The sequence below is a fragment of the Protomyctophum bolini genome, assembly GCF_963924005.1.
Source record: "Protomyctophum bolini genome assembly, chromosome: 13".
NCBI classification, from domain to species: Eukaryota; Metazoa; Chordata; class Actinopteri; order Myctophiformes; family Myctophidae; genus Protomyctophum; species Protomyctophum bolini.
Genome location: NC_137874.1, coordinates 21,328,104 through 21,352,709, shown reverse-complemented (window position 1 = coordinate 21,352,709; position 24,606 = coordinate 21,328,104). Strand labels below are relative to the sequence as shown.

The window sequence follows — 24,606 nt, the reverse complement described above, 5'->3', positions numbered from 1 at the left end:
TGCTTTCTCAGGGTTGGACGACGTTGGGTCTCTCTGCTCTAGGCTACATGTAAAGTGTCTTGAGACAACGTGTTGTGATTTGATACTTTAATAAAAAATCGAATTGAATTAGCTGGTATCCGGCCAAACCACAGCCAATGGGACGGACTTGGCAGATCAATCAGCATTAAAGGGACACTTCACCCCTTTTGCAACCAGATCTTATTTGAATGATGTTTGGGAGACATTTGGGAGATATTTTAGTATTTCAAAGTGTCCATGATGTCATGGACACTGGGCTCACTTACTTCCTGGACTACGTTGTCTTAGTAAGACAGCCTCCCCCTATCCACTAATAATCAATTCATAATCTATCCCTATTTTTTTTGGCACTAGAGCGGTGTCGCTTTTATGCCCATATAAGTTATATGTCAGGCATGCCCAAATATGGAGTATACAGATGTCAGAACAGGCCAGCTCCATATATGGAGATGTCCAGAGGCCGGGCGGAGGCTTTTGTTCTGGTTCTGGACAACCGGCGTTCGGACGGACACCGGGCACTGCACTCCCTGTGGCGGTGTGGAACGCGTGTGTCAAATTTGAAGTCAGTGGGGCGAACGGTTCTCGAGTTATGTGGATTCCAGACACACACACGTATGTACTACACACATACACACAGAGACGTGGTGTATTTATACTGTATTAGGATTTAACTGTTGTACCCCTGTGATACATGCACTGTATGTGCGCTGGATATGTGTATAATGGGCGTGCCCTGTATTCTTACGTGTGCGTATGTATATACATCCTAAACCTCATCTCCTGTTGCCCTACTGTCACTTTATCGTGGCAGCGGGTGACACGGAAAGGCCATGAAAAGAAAGCTAAAACCCAGTGACTGTATAATCGACCCAGCCTTACAATGTCACAATCACGTTCGCCGTGGGGAATAAGCCGCAGCCATGTTTGTAGCTGATAAAGGTATTGTTAATGTGTCAGTGGTAAGGCGACCTTTGTGCCGTTTGGTGTTTCATCTTACATTTAATGTCATGAGAAAGCTGGGAGGGGGAAATAATAAGGTCAACCCCCCGAGACCTGCCGGGGCTGGGTGAGTACTGTAAAAGTTATCAATACTACTATAATACTATGTTACAAGTAGAAAAGTTATTGGTATTGGTATCAAGATGTACTGAAGTATCTAAACATAAAACTACTCATTGTGCAGAATGTCCAGTTTCACAAGGTATCCTACAGAATGTCTAAATTGTATAAAACATATTTTTGAAAATAGCAGATCTACAACAAAGCTGTTTTCAAAATCGTTTAAATAGGAATGAAGTGGTGCATGTATGTTTCGTAATAATAATCTAAATCTACAGAGTAACCAGTAACTATTACAGTAAATATTTTTGATTTTAGCAGTGTACATGATGTCACAAACAGTGGACTCACTTCCTTCCTGGACTACATGTTGTCTCAGTAATACAGCAAAAAATATCTAAAACCACATATTACACACATAAAGACCCCAAGTGTTCTAAATCTTCTAAACATCATTAACATATATATATTTTGCAAAAAGGGTGAAGTGTCCCTTTAAGTGCAGTAAATAAATGTACACCACTGGCGAGGGACCGCGTAATAAACTATGCTGCTCGCAGAGGGGCATTATGTGAATGTGTTTGATAAACAGAGCATGGTGAAACTTTAATTCAGTGGTTTTCAACCAGTGATCCATGAGGGGGTTCCAGGTGGTCCCCAGCTAAATGATGGAGAGTTGGTAACCAAATGGACCATTATACAGTAGATCTTTAACACTTGAGAGCTTGAAATCAAATCAAATAGACCCGTATGGGTCCATTCTTATCCAACGACAAGAAAATATTCAATATTCTGGGTCTGAGAGACTAAATCTCATCAAATAATGGTCCGTGGCTCTAATGCCGAATAAATAATGGGCCTTGATAAAAAAAGGGTTGAAAACCCCTGATCTAGAAAGTCATGATGCTGTGAATGAGCCGCGTTGATATGCGACAGCGGGGTGCATCAAAGAATCTTTCAGGCTCAGAGTTTTACTCTCTGAGGCCCTCCTGTCTTCTGTCGCTTTCTCGCTCTCTCTTTTTCTCTGCTCTTAAGTCAGTGGTTCTCAAAGTGACCCTTCCAAAGTGGTTCCTCCAAATGGACCCTTACAGCTCAGCACGGGTCCATTTGGTTTCATTTGTATACGCTCTCTCAGAGTTATGGGGGAGAACCACTGCCCTATACGTCTCTGTTCTGTGTCTGGACTTCCCATCTGTATTTCTCTCTGGTCTCCAGGATGTAGTATAGATCTGAGACATTCCATTGCAGGATCGCAGAAGCATAACGTCCCTGTCGGGCAGAGAAAACCTCGTATCTCCATATTTCATGGGGATTCCCACCCTTGTGCGACACAAGGGTGTCGCGCAAAAGTAGTGAAAATATCAGACCTTACAAATGTTCACTATTTTAAATAATTTAATTTAAATAATATTTTTGGGCGGTGTCCGCGTGACAGCGACGATAAGCAGCTTGCAAAGCCAGGTATGGTTAGGCCTCTGATAGTCAGTGGCGGAAGTTTACTCAAGTGCTGTACTTAAAGGGACACTTGACCCTTTTTGCCAAAATATGTTAACGTTTAGGAGATTTAGAACACTTTCCTGGGGGTCTTAATTTATGCGTGTAATATGTGGTTTTAGATATTTTAGATTTTAGCAGTGTCCATGATGTCATGGACACTGGGCTCACTCATGTTGTCTCAGTAAGACAGCCCTCCCCCTATCCACAAGGAGGAGCAGTGCATCTAGTTGCTTTGTAGATTTAGATTATTATTACAAAACAAAACATATATATATATATATATATATATATATATATATATACTGTATATATTACCCACTTCAGCCCTATATATTTTGGCCATTTGAAAGTTGCCGATCTACAAGCTCACAATGCGTAACAACGCATTTGAAAACTTGAAATGGGACATTCTGCATATAATAGTGAGTACTTTCGACTTTTGGTACTTTTAGTGCATTTCGATGCCAATGCTTTTGTACATTTTGAGTTATTTTACATGGCAGTATTGTGAAAAATGCAAGTAGTTTTTCCACCACCGCTGATAGTGACAGGCCTCCCTCCCTGAGCCACAGTGCTCACACAGTGATAGTGACAGGCCTCCCTCCCTGAGCCACAGTGCTCACACAGTGATAGTGACAGGCCTCCCTCCCTGAGCCACAGTGCTCAGCCTCCCTCCCTGAGCCACAGTGCTCAGCCTCCCTCCCTGAGCCACAGTGCTCAGCACCAGATTTACACGCTTTAGTGACGTTGTGCGGCGGCTTTTCCTGGAGCCGCACCCCGGCGACACATTTCTAGAGCCCACGCGAAAACCACGCACTATACACCACTGGTTCCCAAGCACTGGGTCGGGACCCATTTGCGGATCGCGGACACATTGTTATGGGTCCCCTTAGATTCTGTTTCGTAAACTTGGTTTATTATTTCAAAACATAGGCCTATTAAAAAAAAAAGAAACATTCCCAAAAAAGCTAAACTTTTCATGAATTAAACCAAATAATTCAGTGATTTCTTTTAGTAACTTCATGAAGAAATTAAAGAAAAATCTAAGAAATTCAATAATTAGAAGAAACGAAGTAGTGAAAATAGCAAGCTCACAACGCGGTGCGAAGTGTCGCTAAATCTGCTATTTTCACTATAGTTTGGGGTCCTGGGAGAAGGTCTAATGTCTTTTTTGGGTCACAGACTAAAAGGTTTTGGAACCACTGCTATACACTGCAATTTACAATTTACAACTGTACAGTTATTCTCAACCTGTGGGGCTGTGTTGTGTTCCTTCCACGCGCTACGTCCGGCTGGGGAAACTCTCCCCTGTCAGTTGAAGAGAAGCACCTTGGACTCCTCATGCATATAAGGAAGCATGAGGCCAGTTCCCCCCAGGTTGGGAGAGGAAGTGTAGCGCCCAGGATTACATTAGATAATTGAAAATGGGTGAAAAAATGGGTTGCGAAATCGTGAAAAAAAGTTTCAGCCTCCAGCAAGAAACCCTAAATACAACATACTCCCAATGTATGAATGAATGGACCATTGTAAAGCGTTTTGAGTAAGCACGTGCATAGAAAAGCGCCATTCCATTTGCATTCATACACACAGTCATACGTGTCCACCAATGCTGAAGGAAACTATGCAAGGCATTCACCTGTTCATCGGTAACTTTGGGGGAACCTGGGGTCTGCCTATAATTTTGGGGGTCCTTGACATGGAATAAAAAAATCTGAAAACTTGTTTAAGAATGGGTCTTAATGGGTTAAGGCCTGCCAACGTGAAACACAGCAGCTATCTCAGGGGAAGCTGCAGTGGTAAATGACCATGCAAAGTCAAACGATGTTCAAAGTGATTTTTAGTGCAAGTTATATATCTGTTATTCTTTTTGTCTTTCTATCCCTTCCCCCCCCCCCCCCCCATTCTCTGGTTGTCTCAAGGTTGGAGAGCGCGACAAAGCACAGATGGTAAATAAACGCACCTTTCATAATGATGATGATGATAATGATCTATCGCTTTCTTTCTGCTTTTCACCCACATTGTTCCATGTAAATTATTGATTGATTGATTGAATAGTTTATTAGTCATAAGTGTAAAAACAGCAACAGAGTACACTTAGTCCAAAAGGGACCTTGCGGTCTTGTTTACGGTCTTATCCCTGACCCTCTAAAAAATGGGACCCAGTTGGGGGACTAATCGGCAGCAAATCATTGCAGCGTCTGTCTTGGTCGATGAATGCCCATATACGTTGGTCCCACAGTCCTAGAGAATACATTTTTCACTGTGGTTTGTGTTCTTTTAATCTCAACAGCCTCTTGGCAGTGGTGGATTTTAGTATTTCCATTTTCCAGTACTTTAACTTTCACTCCACTACATTTATTTGAAAACGTTAGACCTACAAGCCCATAGCGCGCCACTCTGTGGTGCTCTATGGGCTTGTAGGTCTGCTATTTTTGAAAAATGTTTATTTCAGAAAACTGGAGGATTAAGAAGATTTTTTTTTTTCCCGAGGTCAAGCCTAAATGGGTTAAAAAAGAATAAAAGATCTGCTACTTTTGATGCTTTTGTCTGACGCTGTAGTATGATCAAGTAAGTAGGGCGTTAATTTGGCAAAAAATAAACATTCGGTCAATGTACCATCGTTCACACTGATAATATTTTCTGCCAATGTGCCAGTATTATATATTATTTTTAGCACATGTATGAACGTGTGCCGTTCTTGAAAGGGCGGTACTGTATATCTGGTGCTGGCAAAATGCCAGTGTGCTTAGTACTGTATTATAGGGTTTAATTGGTTAAAGTACAGATTCATCCACTAAGACAAAGCCCGCTTTTTTGACAATATTAATAACCCCTTCCTGGTTCTTAATTGGACCAACTCTTTTGCACCTGATCACATTTAACCCTCTGTGAGCTGAGCTCCCGTTAACATTCACCCTCTCTCTCTCTCTCTGATCCACATTTAACCCTCTGTGAGCTGAGCTCCTGTTAACATTCACCCTCTCTCTCTCTCTCTCTCTCTCTCTCTCTCTCTCTCACTGATCCACATTTAACCCGCTGTGAGCTGAGCTCCCGTTAACATTCACCCTCTCTCTCTCACTTGATTCTCCTGTGTTGTGTTAACTATCATTATTGTTTGTCGACTGTTCGTTAATAACTATGCGCTGTGTGTGTCTGCTGCTGCTTCTACTACTGTAAATACAGGGCCCTGTCCACTGTCCACCAAGACGTTTGTTTTTGAACGGTGCACACCACTCCCCAATGAAGGGCTCTGTCTCTCTCTATGTCTTGTCTGTTTAGAGTATGACCTATCCTTACCCCTGCACATGATTGGGGTCGCATTCGGGTCACACACATGCACACACAGCCAGCGCCGCTCAGTTCACACGGGGGTTATTGTTTCATAGCGTGAAACGAGCAAACGTTTTTATTCATTTGCAACCGATGTATCGGCCGCGCATCGGTATCGGCCGCTATTGGCCTCATTGGGTAGAATACATATTATACAGTTTATGGTTTCTGCCCGGCAGCAACGATATGCAACGTGATAGTCTGGAGATTGCCCTTTTCAGCATCGCAGAAAAGCACATTTGGTTAACCATCGCCACATGTCTGTGCTATAACTCCTGACTTATTAATTAATTCCAATGCCAGAACAACAAAGGGCCAGTAGTAAGGCCTGAATTCCACATGCTACTGTGAGAATGCTGCTACTGTGCCATGCATGCACGGACATGCATTACATGCACTCAGTGAACCCACACTAGCACAGTAAATCACTGTTCCCCACTGCGCTTCCCCTTTTCAGCCGGAGAGCCAAAAGATACATTACTTTGTGTCTTTTTTTTCTCTTTCTTTTTTCCCCTGCACAAACGTACACAAATCCATTCTGGATTCAAAACAGTTTTAAGTCAAATAGCAGAAATAGCCGATATACAAGCTTTGACGCGATGTATTGGGAGCCTGTGTATATCTGCCATGTCCTTGTATTTCCTTTTATTATGAATCTGAACATTTTGCAGATATTACTTTTTGCAGATTTATTTTTAGAAAATCTTCTTAAAATAATATATTGTAGGTAACTCTCAACCCACAAAAATGGGTCTGCAGCAAAGTGGTTCCCATGGTTTGGGAGCCACTTGCAATAGACAGAATGCACCCGGTGAACCTTGCCGGTACAGTAAATTACATCTGTCATGTTACAGTAGAGAAATTGTGCTAATGATAGTCAGCAGTGTGACCTCCGGGCACCGTGCCAGCCAGCACCAAAGATAACTGGAAAATCTGGTGTGACACCCGAGTATGCCGAGTCGAGTCTTGCCACACGCCACACTGGGGTAAAAAAATGATTCTTTACGTTCTTTACTTCAGTAAGTGGAAGCCCGGAATTCAACATTTACTTGGGTAAAAGTACGAAGGTATTGGCATCAAAATGTAATTAAAGTACCAAAACTAAAAATACTCATTATTACAGAACGTCCCATTTCAAGCTTTCTACTGTATGCATTGTGAGATTGTAGATTTTCAAATGGCCAAAATGTAGGGCTGAAGTGGTTAATGTACGTTTTGTAATAATAATCAAAATCTAGTAACTAGTAACTAAAGTTTTCAAATAATTGTAAAAGTACAATATTTGCCTCTGAGATAGGGTGGAGTAGAAGTAAAAGGGTTGGATTGGGGGTGGGAAGTGAGGACGCTGGCGTCGACTGTTCGCCGCTTCACCTCCCAATGTATGAATGAATGAACCATTGTAAGCGCTTCGAGTAGGCACGTAGTGCATAGAAAAGCGCCATAAAAATGCAATTCATTATTATTAAAAGTACTTTATTTAGAAATATAATAATATAGGCCTACTTGAGACCACTGTGTGGAGGGGTGGGTGTGTGTTTGTGTGTGTGTGTGTGTGTGTGTGTGTGTGTGTGTGGGGGGGGGGGGGGGGGTACAGTTATGCAGTGGCAATCAGCCCACCCCGACGCGGGAGTTCACTTCCCACGTCGTATGTTTTTGTGTGAGAGAATTAAGATGGCTTTATTAAAACATGTGACTGAAAACTTTTAACCGGCATGAACCGGGGCAGGGGGTAACATGTCATCGCTGTTGTCGGGACGGAAACGATTAGGAAAGTCTTGTAATGACTGATGTAATGGAGCAGGTGCACACACGCTTGTATTCCGTTACTCTGTCTGTGCTGGCTCAATACACATGCATCATCACATTATGATCCTGGCTTCATATCATCTGGAACTCACTATCATAACCTAATGGTGCAATTTTGATTATTATTACAAAACATACAGTAACGACTTCAGCCCTATACTGTAGACATTTCGCTCTTGCCGCATTGAACGCTGAGAAGTTTTGCTTGAGCCGACTCAGCCCCGTCCGAGTTGCAACCCATTTAGACGAAGACGACAATGCTTGTGAATGTGACACACGAGTAGAGGTCGCCTAGGACTCCGGGGGTCCGGGAGGTCCCAGGTACCATTCCAGATCTCAGCAAGTGTCCTTGAGCAAGACACCCCAAGACACAACCCCTAACTGTCCCCTCCGCGCTCCTCTGTGGGAAGTACTCAGCTGGGTGAAGCTGAAAACCAAAGTTCCCCTGTGGGATATGATGGTTATCAAAAAGAAACTAAAAGTAAACCTTGTATTTCCAAAACTGTTACTTTTCAGGATTCAAGTTTCAACATGCTCAAAACGCACAGCATTTCAAGCTTGTGTATCTGCTATTTTGTATGCTTCTGTGTGACGCTGTAGTAGTGTAGTATCATGATCAAGTAGGGCGCTTTGAAAAGTTTGAATATACCGATAAGAGGTTTCTGCCCGACAGCAACGCCATGCTCTCTCATACAGTACATACATTTGCTAAAAACTCTTCTCCCTTCTGGCTCCAAAACTATGGAATGCACTTACCATTGCAATCAGAACTGCAGCCTCACTCCCTTAGCTTACCTATGATTGTTGTGTATTTGATGTATTACCATGTTTTTGTTCTTGCTCTGGATTAAAAGGGTCTGCTAAATGATTAAATTGTAAAAACTAGAACTCGTATTGTTTTACCTGAAGAATAAAAAAAAAAAACTAGTGTAGCTAGCTACTGAGAACAACAACAGGACCTTGTAAGGTAGCCATGGCTGTACAGTCACTAGTCTCTTCAACAGGGAACGTTATCTTAATCACTTAAACCACTACACTACAGTAGGTTGACTGGGGTCAGCAGAGCCAGGCAGATAATTAGGACACTGGGGTTTAAGTGGTTAACCATCTGAACCTCAGCATCCATATACTGTCGTTAGAAACCTCATATCTCCATATTCTCACAAAAATATCAGATCCACTACTACTTTTGTAGTAGTGGATGAGGTTTCCACCCGACCGAGACGATAAGGTTGTTTTGGGTAGAGGTCTGACCGGCTGCTCTGGATGTTCTGCAAGCGTTACACTGTTGATCAGCAACTCTCACAACCACTTCCCAACACAAAACCAGCCCATATTACACAGACAAAACCAGCAGATGTTACACAAATGTGTGCTACCACAGCTGCCAACCACAGACTCGGCGAATATATTTTGGTGTAGATGTGTGTGGAAAAAAACTGTCCAAATACAGACTCAACTCAGGTCCCATTTAGATTCCAGATCATTCAGATGCCTCTCAATCAATTGGTAATACATTTGAATTATTATTCATATATCGTCAAAACGCGCCACTCCGCGCCTCGTTTCGAACGTGGGGATCTGCTACTTTTGTGTGACGCTGTAGTATGATCAAGTAGGACGTTAATCTATGAAGAAACAGTTAGAATATGGAGATACAAGGTTTCTGCCCCCGACAGTGACGATATACTGTGTTAAAAAGACCTGGAACGCATCTGTAATAGCTTTTAACCGTTATTTAAAACTTTAGCTGTTGAAAAATGGGAGGCCAAATGCATATAATCGTGGGGTGTCCTTGACAAAAGTTTGAGAACCACTGTAGATAACTGTAGATAACTGGATTTAGAAGTCTTAAGGGTTTAACATGGGTTAACATAGTTGTTGATCTAGCCCCCCTCCTAGTTTCAACGTCTTTCTGTGCAGCCACTGTGTTAACAGAAATAACCTTTGGCCAAGTGGTTAGAGACTAGAGAGTCAGTCCCAGAACCGGAGTTACACAAGAAAGCTGCTGCTTCTTTTTTTTTATGTAAACAGACACGTCTGAGGGAATATTTCCAAAATGAAGGCGTTGTTTATAGTAATCTGAAAAAAAAAAGTTCCTGCCTCTAACCAAAAGAACCACGTCTTACTGGAACACAGACAAGATCATATTGTCACTGTTAGTCAGGAAAACCTATAAACTAGGTTCATAATGTATTGTAGACATTGGATGGGTAGCAAGTGTTTCCAGAAGGGTAGAAAAGGTTTATAGCGTATTATTACGACAGAAGGTTGCAGTTAACTATGAAACCTCGCATTGTTTTTGTCACATCACGTCACGTCACGTCACTCATAATCGTCACTCACAATATTGTGCCCAGGTCTCGTGGCATCACTATGACATCATCAGGGATGATAGAAAAACCCCATACATGGGGAAAGCCCCCATATATTGTGCCCAGTTCTCGTGACTATGACATTATCAGGGACATCTTACTGGTAATAAGTGCTGGTCATATTGTATTAGAAGCTCAGTGGAACAGGTCATTACAGTATAACAACCTCAACTTAGTCAGTTATAAAGTGTCTTTGTTCTAAGTTGTTATGCATAATTATAAAGATTTGTATGCATTATAAATGTTATGTTATTATAACGCATAATAGACCAAACCTTAATGTAAAGTCTAAAGGTCCTTATAGACTAGGCAAGTTTTTTTTCTTCAGAAAAATGTTGCAAAAACGCAGCAAAATAGTAAAAAAGGCAAAGTAGTTTAGGGTTTAGCATGGACGAAAATAGAGCCCTGTAACTAAAACTAAATAAAGATTGAACGCTGAATTCAAGGCGTCTGCAACCAGCCTGGAGGGTCTGACACTGCTGGGTCAGGGTGTCTGCAACCAGCCTGGAGGGTCTGACACTGCTGGGTCAGGGTGTCTGCAACCAGCCTGGAGGGTCTGACACTGCTGGGTCAGGGTGTCTGCAACCAGCCTGGAGGGTCTGACACTGCTGGGTCAGGGTGTCTGCAACCAGCCTGGAGGGTCTGACACTGCTGGGTCAGGGTGTCTGCAACCAGCCTGGAGGGTCTGACACTGCTGGGTCAGGGTGTCTGCAACCAGCCTGGAGGGTCTGACACTGCTGGGTCAGGGTGTCTGCAACCAGCCTGGAGGGTCTGACACTGCTGGGTCAGGGTGTCTGCAACCAGCCTGGAGGGTCTGACACTGCTGGGTCAGGGTGTCATCTGCAACCAGCCTGGAGGGTCTGACACTGCTGGGTCAGGGTGTCGTCTGCAACCAGCCTGGAGGGTCTGACACTGCTGGGTCAGGGTGTCATCTGCAACCAGCCTGGAGGGTCTGACACTGCTGGGTCAGGGTGTCGTCTGCAACCAGCCTGGAGGGTCTGACACTGCTGGGTCAGGGTGTCGTCTGCAACCAGCCTGGAGGGTCTGACACTGCTGGGTCAGGGTGTCATCTGCAACCAGCCTGGAGGGTCTGACACTGCTGGGTCAGGGTGTCATCGGCGCTTACCTTCTAGGTTCATGCCGGTCCCTGCGCACAGTGCGTCCGTTAACCCCCCACCCCCTTTTAACTTATTTAGTTATATTTATATAGTACATTTTTGTCATATAAGCGTTGTGAGTGTGCTCCTGTCCTTGGTTCAGTAGAGCAGGCAGAGTGTATTGGGACTAATGAAATGTCATGATGAATCATCCTGACATCCGGACCATGCATGCCGACCTGTCAGGATGCTCACTGTGGTGTGTCATGTTCACCGTAGCGTCTACTGCAAGTTGTTGTCATCAAAACTAATCCATTTGTCCTACGACAAAGTATAAAACAGGACATTTAAGTGGTTAATCAGAGTTAATCGATGTAGTCGATAATTAGAAAAAAAGATGTCGTCTCTGACGTGTGGATATGGCCAAAACTGCTACTGTTTAGGATTCAAAAGTAGCAAAAGTAGCATATCGTCGCCTTTTTTCTTTAAAAACAACATTGAACATTGAAAGGTATTAAAAGGTGCTTTGGACAAAACCTCTTAACTCATTAGACCCTCAAACTCCACCGCCTCTCCCATGCAAGTAATTGACAATATATAAAGTCACAACAATACCAACTTTGATGAGGCACATGCGTTGTTTTAAAAATATAAGGTTTTCTTTTTGGAGTTAGGTGTTTTCTTCCCGACAGCAGAGATACCTTACAAGCTCGAAACGCTGATCAAGTAGGGCAGGGGTGTCCGCACGTTTTTTACTTGAGATCTACTTTCAAACTGACCAGCTCAACAAGATCTACCCACCCAAAAAGAATTATCTCATTGCTGAATATAGTTTAACATTTAAAAATGTACCTGAAGGGGCTTTGGAATAGAGGCGCTGGCGTTACATAATAAGACATAAGATACAAACACACTCGGAATGGGAAATAGAATTGGTATTGTTTTGTTTTGTATAATTTTTAAATGATATACTGATGTTTGTACGTACTGATGTTTGTGAACAACCACACTATATTTGACATGTTCATTTTAGTCCATTTGGTTACCAACTCTCCATCATTTAGCTGGGGACCAACTGGAACCCTCAAGCACCACTGTTGAAAAATACACTCCATTAGACTGGACACAGGGTGAAGAAAATGGGAATAAATAAATAAAATAAAAGCTTAGCGTAGCTCTCTAACAAGTCTCTCTCTCTGCGCTCTTCACAGGACAGCACAACTACCTGTGTGCAGGGAGGAACGACTGCATCATCGACAAGATCCGCAGGAAGAACTGTCCCGCCTGTCGCTTCCGCAAGTGTCTGCAGGCCGGCATGAACCTAGAAGGTAAGCGCCAATGACACCCTGACCCAGCAGCGTTAGACCCTCGGGCTGGTTGCAGACGCCTTGAATACAGCGTTGCTTTTGACAGGTGATCTTTATTTAGTTTTAGTTATAGCCTAGGGTTCTATTTTCGTCCATGCTAAACCCTAAACTACTTTGCCTTTTTTACAATTTTGAAAAACATTGAAATAGCCTAGAAGCTCACAACGTGTCGATATAGATTGGCTATTTTAACTATTAAAAAATGTAGTAGTTTTGGGATAAGGGGTTTAGCATGGACGAAATTATATTTCACTCATCCGAAAAGTTGCAGATCGGTTATTTTCAAATAGCCAATGTACAGTGTATAGGGCTGTATTTTTTATTTAGAAAAATGAAAAATAGATGTGCCGTGAGCTTGTATATTTACTATTTTTGAATAGCCAATATTCAAATCTAAAATTACATAGATGCTTTCCCAGTTTTAACCAATCAAACTGATTTTAATATATAACTTCTAGAATTAAAATTTACGATTCATCCCATAAGAAGACAACAACAGGAATACTAGGATTCATCACCAACAAGCAGGGATGGCAACAGCGTTCAGACTGTCTGTCTGTCTGTCTGTCTGTCTGTCTGTCTGTGTTTGTGTCTGTGTCTGTGTCTGTGTCTGTCTCTCTCTCTCTCAAGGTTGAGCCCCTTAGGTTGCAGGCAATCACGTCCGCTGATCCAATACCGTCCTCTGTATGACCATGTTTCTTGTTGTTGCTATGGGGACCGCAGGCGGAAATAAAAACCCAACACACGCACAGGCTGCATGTGGCCTCTCTGACGGTGCATTTGTGCAGTCCTGTCTCCATATAGTCGGGCGGAAACCTCATGCTGTATGTCTATATAAAAAACAACTGCAAGCTCGAAACAGTGTTTCGAGTTTGCGGATCTGCTGCTTTTGATGCTTTCATATGATCTGCAAGTATAGGGCGTACATTTACAGTTGATAAAAACACAAAAAGTTAGAATATGGAGATAAGCTATACGTTGCTCACAAGCCAAGCGCCTCAGGTATCTCTCCTATACCAAAGGATTTTCAGCCCTTTTAATTTCAAGGACCCCCAGTCCGACTTTTTCCCCATAGACTTGGCTGTCACATGACGTCATTTACCTGAAAGCCAGACGTTGGAGTCAAAAAACAGCAGTGGTGTCATTTCGAGTGAACCGTCTCTGTGTGCACACCTGCCATGTTTGCATAATAATCACATAAAGTGGGTTTGTGTGATTATTGGGACCGTCTATCCGTGTGTCACGTAAACACACGAGCTGTTGAGCTGTGTTGGCCTGGCATCAGCAGGTGGCCCATGCAAATCATGCCTCTGATTGACAGAATTTGAATGTGGACGGATGACCAATGACACGGTCCCCTGGTGCACCTCTCTTCCCACATCCGCACACGGCGAGTCGGCAGAATTCCAAAACACGTATACCGTACAGACAAGGATGCACACCTGAATCAAATATTTGGCTCCTGTTGCGCTCAGTTTTAGGGGGGAGGAGGGATATAGATATTTATATTTTTATAGATATAGATATAGGAGGGGCGCTATATCCAGCACAAATTTTGTCCTACACGAACATAAAATTTACATGAATAGACGAGCAAATAGACCTAGGGCCAGATTCACAACGGCGTTTACGCTCATATTTTGAGCACACGAACATTTACGAGCATTCCCATGTTACGTGTGGAATTCATCATTTGAAAAGTCCGCTCATTTCCAAGTCAGCTCGGAGGGTGCCGTACCAGTGATCAAGGCATGCATATTATGTATTCTTCATGCTGAATCAATTAATAGTCGCCAAACCTCATAGGCTAAAATAAAATACATAGTGCCCAACATTGGTCAACAAATAAAAAAGATATCCTATATATATATATATATAGCCGATGCCCGGTGAATTGCGCAGCTTGCGCCTGTAGCCCTATGCATATTATATTGTTCACATGACGGTCTGACAGTCAATAGGGCTAATTACAAATAGAAGTCCATATTATTGAATGGCATCGGCGTGTTTGCATGTCGGCCAGTCACAGTTCTAAGCCAGCTCTCCTGCTCTCCAACGTATAAGAGATCATGCCTTCATTAAATGATAGCCTACAACACCGGCTGCCTCGCTGGGCATAGAATAATGTGCCACATTGTTTCGTGGTATTAATTATAATAGGCTACTATATTGATCTCATCATGAACGACATGCCTCAGCACCGACCTTCTATCATGCCACGTGGCAACTTACTCCAAATGTCTATAGCCAACTTACCGCTGATGAAGAAGATATATAGGCGACCCGAATGGTTGAAAATATAAATAGCTACGTGTCCAGAACAGATCCATTCCCCATGGCATTCAGACAGACGACAGTGATATGATAGTAATGTAAAAGACGGACTTCCCCTCATTAATCAATGCAGCTCTGATACAAATACAATTGTTCAATAGAAAAAGCTTTTAGAATATAATTGCCAAGTAGCCTTGGCTGTCAGTTGACATTGCGAGTGACTCGTCTGTCAAAATAAGCTCATGCTGTGCGATGCATCGCGGAGCAACGAGCTTGGAGATCTGCCCATTTTGCAGGCTGTAATATGATGTTTATCACCCGAAGAAAGATATTTCCTGATGCCTTATATGGCGTGAAATGGGCATGGATGTTCTAAACCAGGCGACACCAGGCGAATGGTGAATGGCACGTGAGATTGATCGGACGGATTACACTCTCATTATGCACTTCATTTACACCTGTTCGAAAATTTCCTTCGTGAACCTGGCCCATAGTGTCTATTTTACACCATAAGCCCCTCACTCCACATGGGTGTGATTATTATATATTTTTATTTTTTCAAAAACATTTTTAAAAACTGAATTTACAAGCTCTGCTATTTTTGTAATTTTTTATGTCACACCGTTACGAGTGTAAGATGTGGCTGAAGTGGTTAATCAGACTTAACCCCCCCCCCCCCCCCCAATTATAGTTGTTTTGCTTTGATTCGCTGAATCAAAAACACAAACAACCGATATATATTTTTTAAAACATGCTTCTTGATTATTCAATAACCTATAGTTGCAGTGCCCTAATCAAATTATCATAATTGTTTCTCGTTAGCCTTTTATTTCCAAACGGGAGCAGAGAGTGCGTGGCACAAAATGACGCATGTGAGTGTGTTTATATTCACATACGTATACAGGCACGGAGCCAGGAAGTCCGTGCAGAGTTCACAAATGTGGAGTGAGGTGAACAGAGAGAGAGTGGTGGCCTCACCTCACACGTACAGTACCTCACTGCTGGCTGTTTACTGAAGCCTCACCTCACACGTACAGTACCTCACTGCTGGCTGTTTACTGAAGCCTCACCTCACACGTACAGTACCTCACTGCTGGCTGTTTACTGAAGCCTCACCTCACACGTACAGTACCTCACTGCTGGCTGTTTACTGAAGCCTCACCTCACACGTACAGTACCTCACTGCTGGCTGTTTACTGAAGCCTCACCTCACACGTACAGTACCTCACTGCTGGCTGTTTACTGAAGCTAGAGAGCTCTGTTGGTTGGATGGGATTCTATTCTGTTACGAGTTACCTAACTATTCTGTAACCCGGACATGAAATTGCAATGATTCGTTTGTACAAATCAGCGTGCTGTGTGTGTGTGTGTGTGTGTGTGTGTGTGTGTGTGTGTGTGTGTGTGTGTGTGTGTGTGTGTGCGTGTGTGTGTGTGTGTGTGTGTGTGTGTGTGTGTGTGTGTGTGTGTGTGTGTGTGTGTGTGTGTGTGTGTGTGTGTGTGTGTGTGTGTGTGTGTGTGTGTGTGTGCCTACTGTATCTTTCTATACTTGTAAGGGCTTATAAAGTAGAATTTAATGACCAGCCATGGTGGGGACCCATTTCTTGGTTTTCAGAAGATAAATTGATGTTTCTTTATTGGTAAAATAAATAAATTAAAAGTGTTGGTGAGCTAGGCTTCAGATTGGGGTTCACATGTAGAGGTTAGGATTAGGGGTTAGGATCGGGGCGTTATGCATGCCTGTGTAAGTGACCTTATGTAGATGTGCTATTTTCAGCTTTATAGGGTTCGGGTTACCGAGAAATCACTGTCATAAACTTTTGATGCCCTCACGCAAGTATAGCAATACAAATGAGGGAATGTGTGCGCGTGTGATGGACGTTAGTGCATCAGCAGACAACCTCACCTAGACTCCCACCAGAAAGGCTCTTATAGTTGCCATAGAGACTGTAGCAGAGGGAATTAAGAGAGAGAGAGAGAGAGAGAGAGAGAGAGAGAGAAAGAAAGAGAGCGATAATGAGAGAGAGAGAGAGAGATGTGTATGGGGAAAACATTTTTTGCCATTGTTGCACGCAGTAGTACCATGGCGTCCTGCCATTGTTGAACGCAGTAGTACCATGGCGTCCTGCCAGAGGTTTTGCAGTGTTGCATTGCCCATTGTTGAACGCAGTAGTACCATGGTGTCCTGCCAGAGGTTTTGCAGTGTTGCATTGCCCATTGTTGAATGTAGTAGTACCATGGTGTCCTGCCAGAGGTTTTGCAGTGTTGCATTGCCCATTGTTGAATGTAGTAGTACCATGGTGTCCTGCCAGAGGTTTTGCAGTGTTGCATTGCCCATTGTTGAACGCAGTAGTACCATGGTGTCCTGCCAGAGCTTTTGCAGTGTTGCATTGCCCATTGTTGAATGTAGTAGTACCATGGTGTCCTGCCAGAGGTTTTGCAGTGTTGCATTGCCCATTGTTGAATGTAGTAGTACCATGGTGTCTTGCCAGAGGTTTTGCAGTGTTGCATTGCCCATTGTTGAACGCAGTAGTACCATGGTGTCTTGCCAGAGGTTTTGCAGTGTTGCATTGCCCATTGTTGAACGCAGTAGTACCATGGTGTCTTGCCAGAGGTTTTACAGTGTTGCATTGCCCATTGTTGAACGCAGTAGTACCATGGTGTCTTGCCAGAGGTTTTGCAGTGTTGCATTGCCCATTGTTGAATGTAGTAGTACCATGGCGTCCTGCCAGAGGGTTTTCAGGAGCGCGCACGCACATGCATCGAGTAAGAACAAACCTTCATTATTTTTTGCGGCAGGTCCGTATATATACAGACCCCGCCGCTAGTGGACGTTGTTGAGCCCCACGGCAGCTTTTAACATTGGTCCGGTGGCTATGGCAACGCCCCGTCACCACCAGCTATGGGACGTTAAAACCTTTCTCAGTTTACCTCAATTCAAAGCATAATGCCATAATTTTGGAGAGCTGTCCTTGTTGGTGGATCTTCTGCCATCCAAAGTTCGGATGTCATTTGTGACTTTGTACCACATTTATACACATCGCTCCCGACATGTAAACGTTTCTGATGACAGGTAAACAGTGTGCACTTGCGCTAATGATAGCAAAGTGTGTGTGGCGTGGGGGGGCGGGCAAACTTTTCATTTTTTGTAATGTTTTTTTTTGTGGCTTTCGCCTTTATTTTATATTTTTTATGGAGGGACAGACAGTAGGCTGACAGGAAATGGGGAGGGAGATGGGGGGGTTACATGCAGTAAAGGCCGTCGGGATCGGGAGTCGAACCTGCGGCACACTGCCAGACTGGATTACCAGCCAAGGTGCCTGGACCGCTGAGCCACGGCTCAGGCCCAAACTCCTTCTCTTAAAGTGGACGCTGATGGTGGCACTGGGAACTGTCTGGGATTTATGCTAACAGCTAGCGGCACAGAAAGAATTAAGTTCACAGACTTCACAGCTCAACATGGTTCACAAAGGCTGCCGAGTGCAGAGTGTCAAACCAGGGGGAATATCCTGGCAGTACGAGGTGAATTAATTAATTAATCCTGACGGGTATTGGGTTAAGATGATGAGATAGATGACAACATTATTGTTAAGCTCTACTCTAAGTAACAAAATAAAATAAAAAGTTAATTATAGGGCTGGGACTCGATTAAAAATGTAAATCTAATTAATTAGAGGCCTTATAATTAATTCATCTCAATTAATCACATTTTTATCGCATCAATCAATATTCAATATAACAGTGAGAAACATTTGTTTCAAAGGTATGCCAGTGAATCAATGAATAGTTACTACAAAAGATTAAGCAATAAAACACTGTTTTTGAGGGGCAGCTGGGCGCTACCCACTAGCTTTTGTTTTTGCCTCTAGTTGTTTTTGAGGGGCGCTAGCTGGTAACTCCTATACTAGCCATGGTTCACATGGCTTGCTCACAGTCATGTTTCCGGGGTGAATAAACGGACGGCCGTGCGCATGCAATAAATAAGGCTGGTGATTTCGATACACTGTACATATACATACACATACATTTCGATATGAATCGAGAATCGTGACAGCCTTATATATTATATAGCAAAAATCACACCCAGTGTGAATGAGCAGTGCCTTGATGATGACTTATGGCGATGAGGTCTGATGATGACGTGCCATCGGCAGACCGCCAGGGGCGGAATGACACCGATTGTGATTGGCCGGAATGCTATGATGTACGATAATGTATGACGATAAGAACACCGCTCACTTCACACGAGTGAGTTTTTCATCTTTATTGAGTGGTGCTAAACGCTCCAACATGTGACCTTGTGTGTGTGTACGTGTGTCTGTCTATTCCAGCCAGGAAAAACAAGAAGCTGATCAAGCTGAAGGTGCAGCAGACGACCAGCTCGCCGGAGGCCGCGGCGGCCACCAGCAACAACACCAGCATGGTCCTGCCGGTCATCCCCAAGTCCATGCCCCAGCTGGTGCCCACCATGCTGTCCCTGCTCAAGGCCATCGAGCCCGAGATCATCTACTCGGGCTACGACAGCACGCTGCCCGACACCTCCACGCGGCTCATGACCACACTCAACAGGCTGGGCGGCCAGCAGGTCATCTCGGCCGTCAAGTGGGCCAAGTCGCTGCCAGGTAAGCAGCCCGTGGTGGACAGTAACTATAGGTGCATTTGCAAGTACTGTACTGTACTTTACACTACCGTACTGTAGTGCAATTTTGAGGTATTTGTACTTTACTCGACTGTTTCCGATCTCCTATACTTTTGCGACAGAGCCGGAATTTGCACCGCGGTGGTTTCGAACCCACAACCGGTGGTGGTGGGCAAGGACCCCCCCCCCCCCCCCCAAGCTTTCAAGTTAAAATGTTGTCTTCTCATTGTCATCACTTCCAATTCCAAATCTGTATCCAGACTGAGTTTTGTATCCTGATTGGATAAAATTGGTATCCTGACCTGAAAATGCATTGAGGCACGGTGGCTCAATGTCGCTGAATACTCTAGCAACCAGAAGAGCTATTTATTTTATTTTTCTTATTTTAAGCAAAGTAACAGTAGTCAACATTTTATGGAAGTCTCTCTGGGATGGCGGTGGTGAGGGAAAGAGTAAAGAATTTGACCTGTTCAACCGTAGCTATGTTCTAATCTTGAGAAAGGAGGCACATGATGTGGTTTAATCACCCCAAGTATTCCCTGGGAGCCGCAGTGCCCTGATGTAGCCTCTAACTGGGACAGAAACCACCAGCGTTCTACTAGCCTGTCATGGAGGCCAACATGTCCCCTTCATGCAAAGGTCCTGCTTTTCCTCCCCTGAGTGAAGTTAGTTGTAGCTATAGTTGTACTTTTGAGAGAAGGCCGTTAGTTGTACCTGTTAATAGCTCATACAACATATGAGCTAACAGGTATTAACAGGTCGCTATTAACAGGTCGCTTCTCACCCTGAGGGAGAGAAGCGACCTCGCGCTTTAGGGGTCGCAATGGGTGACGGAAGACTGCTGGGCGAGCGCTGGCGCTTTGGCATGGTAGGTCAGATCAACATGAATTCTGTACTGGCCATAACTGTATTGAGTGTACATGGTTTGATGAGGTCAGGTAGGGCCGGGCCTTAAGTTTTGGGCCTGTTGAGAACGTTAGTTTTCGCCGGCTGCCGGGCGTGGCTGCACTAATAACTTTGGGGCGAGCCCATCTAGAGTTGAAATGGACAGGTATCAGTATCAGTCAAAAGGGAGACATCGAAGAGGAAGGACGGGTGGGGAGGATCAATATATGGAATGGAAACATATAGAAGCTCCATATATGGAGATGGAAGCGTGATGTCACGAGGCGTGACCATATATTGAGGTGTGATGTCACGAGGCATGACCATATATGGAGGTGTGATGTCACGATGCATGACCATATATGGAGGTGTGATGTCACGCGGTGTGACCATATTATATGGAGGCGTGACGTGACACACGGAAATGCAGGTTTTTATAGTAAATGTGACCTACGGTCGCAATAACACACTGGGAGTGAGGCGACCTGTAGTTTCTGAGTAGTTGTATACATTATTTCATAACTGTGGTACTGCCATGATACATTCCTTTCCCCATGTGATCAATAAAGGTCTGGCTAGCTTGCTAACACCACCGCGCAACTAAGTATATCGTTGCTGTCAGGCTTATGTATTATTTCTATTTCTTAAAATATATGAATGCCCTACTTTGTCATACTACATTGTCGTCGTACAAAAGTAGTTAAAATAGCATATCTACAAGCTAATGCGTTCTGAGCTTGTAGCTATTTTTGCATTTGAATCCTGAAAAGCAAAAACGGTGTTGGACATAATGATGAGGTTTATCCACCCGACCGCAACCATATCAGGCTTGAGTGATGACAGCTGTGACATTGGGTTTCTAGTCTGACCCCTCACAATCCTGCGTGCGCATGTGCGTGCTTGCTTGCGTGCATGCGCGCGCGCGTGCGTGCGGCGTGAGTGTGAGTGTGGTCCTGAGTGTCTGGCAGGCCGCCCAGAAAGCAGGAAAAAGGAATGCCGACTTACATAACTCTAAACCTCGTGGGTTTGAAGCCTAAATATTTTAACTGTACTTCCTCGTTTGAAGTCTCAACAAAACAAAACAAATTAAAATCCAGTTTGGACCATTTACTTTACATGATTCTCTCTCTCTCTCTCTCTGTCTCTCTCTCTCTCTCTCACGCACGTCTCTCACGCACGCACCGCACGCACGCACGCCCCTCTATCCTGATTGGATGAAGGATGGGCCCTCTAGCCAAAAACGAAACCTAAGCTTTTTTTACCCCTTTTTTGGGGACTGGGAGGAACTCCTTATATGGTCAGCACACTAGTAGGGAGGATTATCACATAATAATAAAAGTGATATTTGAAATCACTGAAGATACCTTTAAAAGCAGACCCTGTAGGTCTGTCTTTAAAGGCAGACCCTGTAGGTCTGTCTTTAAAGGCAGACCCTGTACTGTAGGTCTTTCTTTGTTGGTGCGATACTGTGAGCGACTACTATATTCTGCCCTTCATATTCACAGAGGATAGCACAGACAGCACTCAGTGGAATATCCTCCAAGGGCATGTATACAATGACGAAGGCCTCTCTGAGCTTATATACCTTTGCCAACTGAATACGAATACTGATTTTTTTTACGCTCCACTACATTTATTGTGTGTGTGTGTGTGTGTGTGTGTGTGTGTGTGTGTGTGTGTGTGTGTGTGTGCGTGCGTCCAGGCTTCCGTAACCTGCACCTGGACGACCAGATGACGTTGCTACAGTGCTCGTGGCTCTTCCTCATGTCGTTCAGCCTGGGCTGGCGCTCCTACGAGCAGTGCAACGGCAGCATGCTCTGCTTCGCCCCCGACCTCGTCATCAACAAGTACGTACGTCTGATATAGAGCGTCGCAGTCCCGCACCCGACGAGCGGCCCGGAAGATCATTTCCCATTGACGTTTCAAAAAGTATTTATTTAAAGACCTGTAAGCCTAGTAAAGCCAACTCGGCTGCTGACAATGACAATAAACTCAATTTCGTCAAACTCAGTGGTGGAAAGTAGCTAAGTACATTTACTGAAGTAGTGTACAATTTTGAAGTATTCATACTTGAGTATTTCCAATTTCCAATACTTTCTGCCTCACAGAAAGTAAAAGTTACAAGTAAAAGTCTGGTAATCAAGTAAAAGTACTAAAATATTGGTATCAAAATGTTCTTAAAGTACCAAAAGTAAAAGTACTCGTGCAGAATGCACCCGCTGCGTTCCTGCCAGGTGTGCGAGGGACTGGCACGTAAACAAACCGATGGCGGTCCAACGCTTCTGAGCCTCGCTCCCCTGAGCCAGTTGGACGGCTTAGTCGACCAGGGCGACCATTATCTAAAACAAAAACACACCTTTCAACACAACAGAACATGATCAATTGTCTATGTAAGCACTCGTGCTATTGAAATTAGAACCGATAATCGATCTCCGATTATTTGCGGGGTTATATCGGCGATTCCGATACCGATATATTTTTTGTTTTACAGCTGACGCTCTTAAAGAGACAGAGACAGGCATTCTGCAAGTCATTGACGGTCACTTTATTATTGCGTCATCAATATCAGTGAAAATAATCTGGATTCTTTTGAGACCAATTCGATACCGACATGGCATTTTTATAGCTGATAATATGGCCACTTTCGATAGGCTACCGATTATATTCTGCATCTCTATCTCTACTCAAAACAAGTGTTATTATTTTAACTGTGGTTCTTTCTTTCTTTCTTTCTTCTCTCTCTCTCACTCACTCACTCACTCACTCACTCACTCACTCTCTTTCTTTCTCTCTCTCTCTCCCTCTCTCTCCCTCTCTCTCCCCCCTCTCTCTCTCTCTCTCTCTCTCTCTCTCTCCCCCCAGAGAGCGCATGAAGCTTCCCTACATGACGGAGCAGTGTGAACAGATGCTGAAGATCTCCAATGAGTTTGTGCGTCTGCAGGTCTCCTACGATGAGTACCTGTGTATGAAGGTCCTGCTGCTGCTCAGCACAGGTAACTGGTACTGTAACCACCATGTGTCTACTGTCTATGTCATTGCTTTCCACATGGACCCCCAAATTAATATTATTAATTGGCTGCGGCCCCAACCCATCTGAAAATGTGTTGTGCCATGGACCCCCAGAAGAGAAGATGTTAAAAAATGTTTAAAAAAGAAACATTATGATTCAAACATGTATAAATCATAAAGTCGTTAAAACTTAGCCGACGTTACGTTTTAATGCTGTAGTAGATCTGCTACGTTTGTGACGCTGGAGTAGTATGATGATCAAGTAGGGCGTTAATCTACCAAAAAACACAAAATATGGAGATAAAAGGTTTCTGCCCCGACATAACGAGTGTGATCTTCTCACAATGTCCTTTGAGCTTGTACAGTAGATCCTGTGAGCTCGTACAGTAGACGGGCTGGTTTCCGGTGCATGCGGTCCTCTGTAAGTTCAGGCCAACCATTGTCTTTACTCCGTGCCACACCTTCCTGGTGTCGGCATTGTACTGGAGCAGCTGCTCTGTGCTTTGTACCTCCCTCTTTGTTTTTGGTTTATTTTGCATCTGTATTTCTCTCTGCATTCGTGTCCTGCGAGTTTGTCCATTCATTTGAAATGCCTGTTCTTTTTCAATCTAAAGCTGTTTTCATATCAGCTGTAACCCTGCAGTGCTGTTAGTTTTCTATTATTATTTTTTCATGACTTTTTTTCTCCACAATGTAGTGGTTGTGCCAATTATTTCCTCCCCATACACTTTGGGTGTTGTCCCCCCTGAACCTACTGGCTCACCTGTCACCGCCCCCCCGCCCAGCACTCCTCGCTGACAGGCTCCGCCCTCATCCCGTATGAGTACGTGCAGTGACAAATATCGCCCGGGTTCCCATCCCCCAAAAATGGACCAATTGTGTTAGTTTCCTATTCTAAGAAAGCTACTTGTATTGATGAGAGCCTAACTAACCTACTGTATGTTCCCTTAGAACTAACACTAAGCGCTAACCCTAAACTGAGGTAACATGCAGCGTGATTGATTAACTCAATCTACTGTCAATCAGGGGCTACAGCATGTCCGTTGTACTTGGAATGAATAAGCATAATAATTCTTCTACTGTAGGTCTGATGTTTTTTCTTGCTAGACTACATGCTACAATACACTGCATGAAAATAAATATTAACTGCTCAACATGGCTGACTGAAATTTGGCTTCGCCTACGCCAATTACAGCAGCTTGTTCCCACTGATTTTCTTAATTTGAGATGCTATCTGTTTGTCTTTTTAA

The 24,606-nt window shown here is 43.8% G+C and overlaps 1 protein-coding gene across 2 annotated transcripts in view; it reads left to right on the top strand.

Annotated features, from left to right (window-relative positions):
- The window catches only part of LOC308327219 (glucocorticoid receptor-like), a 100,915-nt gene that overhangs the window by 71,188 nt on the left and 5,121 nt on the right, over positions 1-24,606 (top strand). For both annotated transcript variants that reach the window (XM_080780464.1, XM_080780463.1), the window contains 5 exons: positions 4,497-4,523; positions 12,397-12,513; positions 19,155-19,445; positions 22,050-22,194; positions 23,210-23,340. In XM_080780464.1, coding sequence (XP_080636590.1) covers positions 4,497-4,523; positions 12,397-12,513; positions 19,155-19,445; positions 22,050-22,194; positions 23,210-23,340 — 711 coding nt within the window. The remainder of the gene's footprint in view (positions 1-4,496; positions 4,524-12,396; positions 12,514-19,154; positions 19,446-22,049; positions 22,195-23,209; positions 23,341-24,606) is intronic.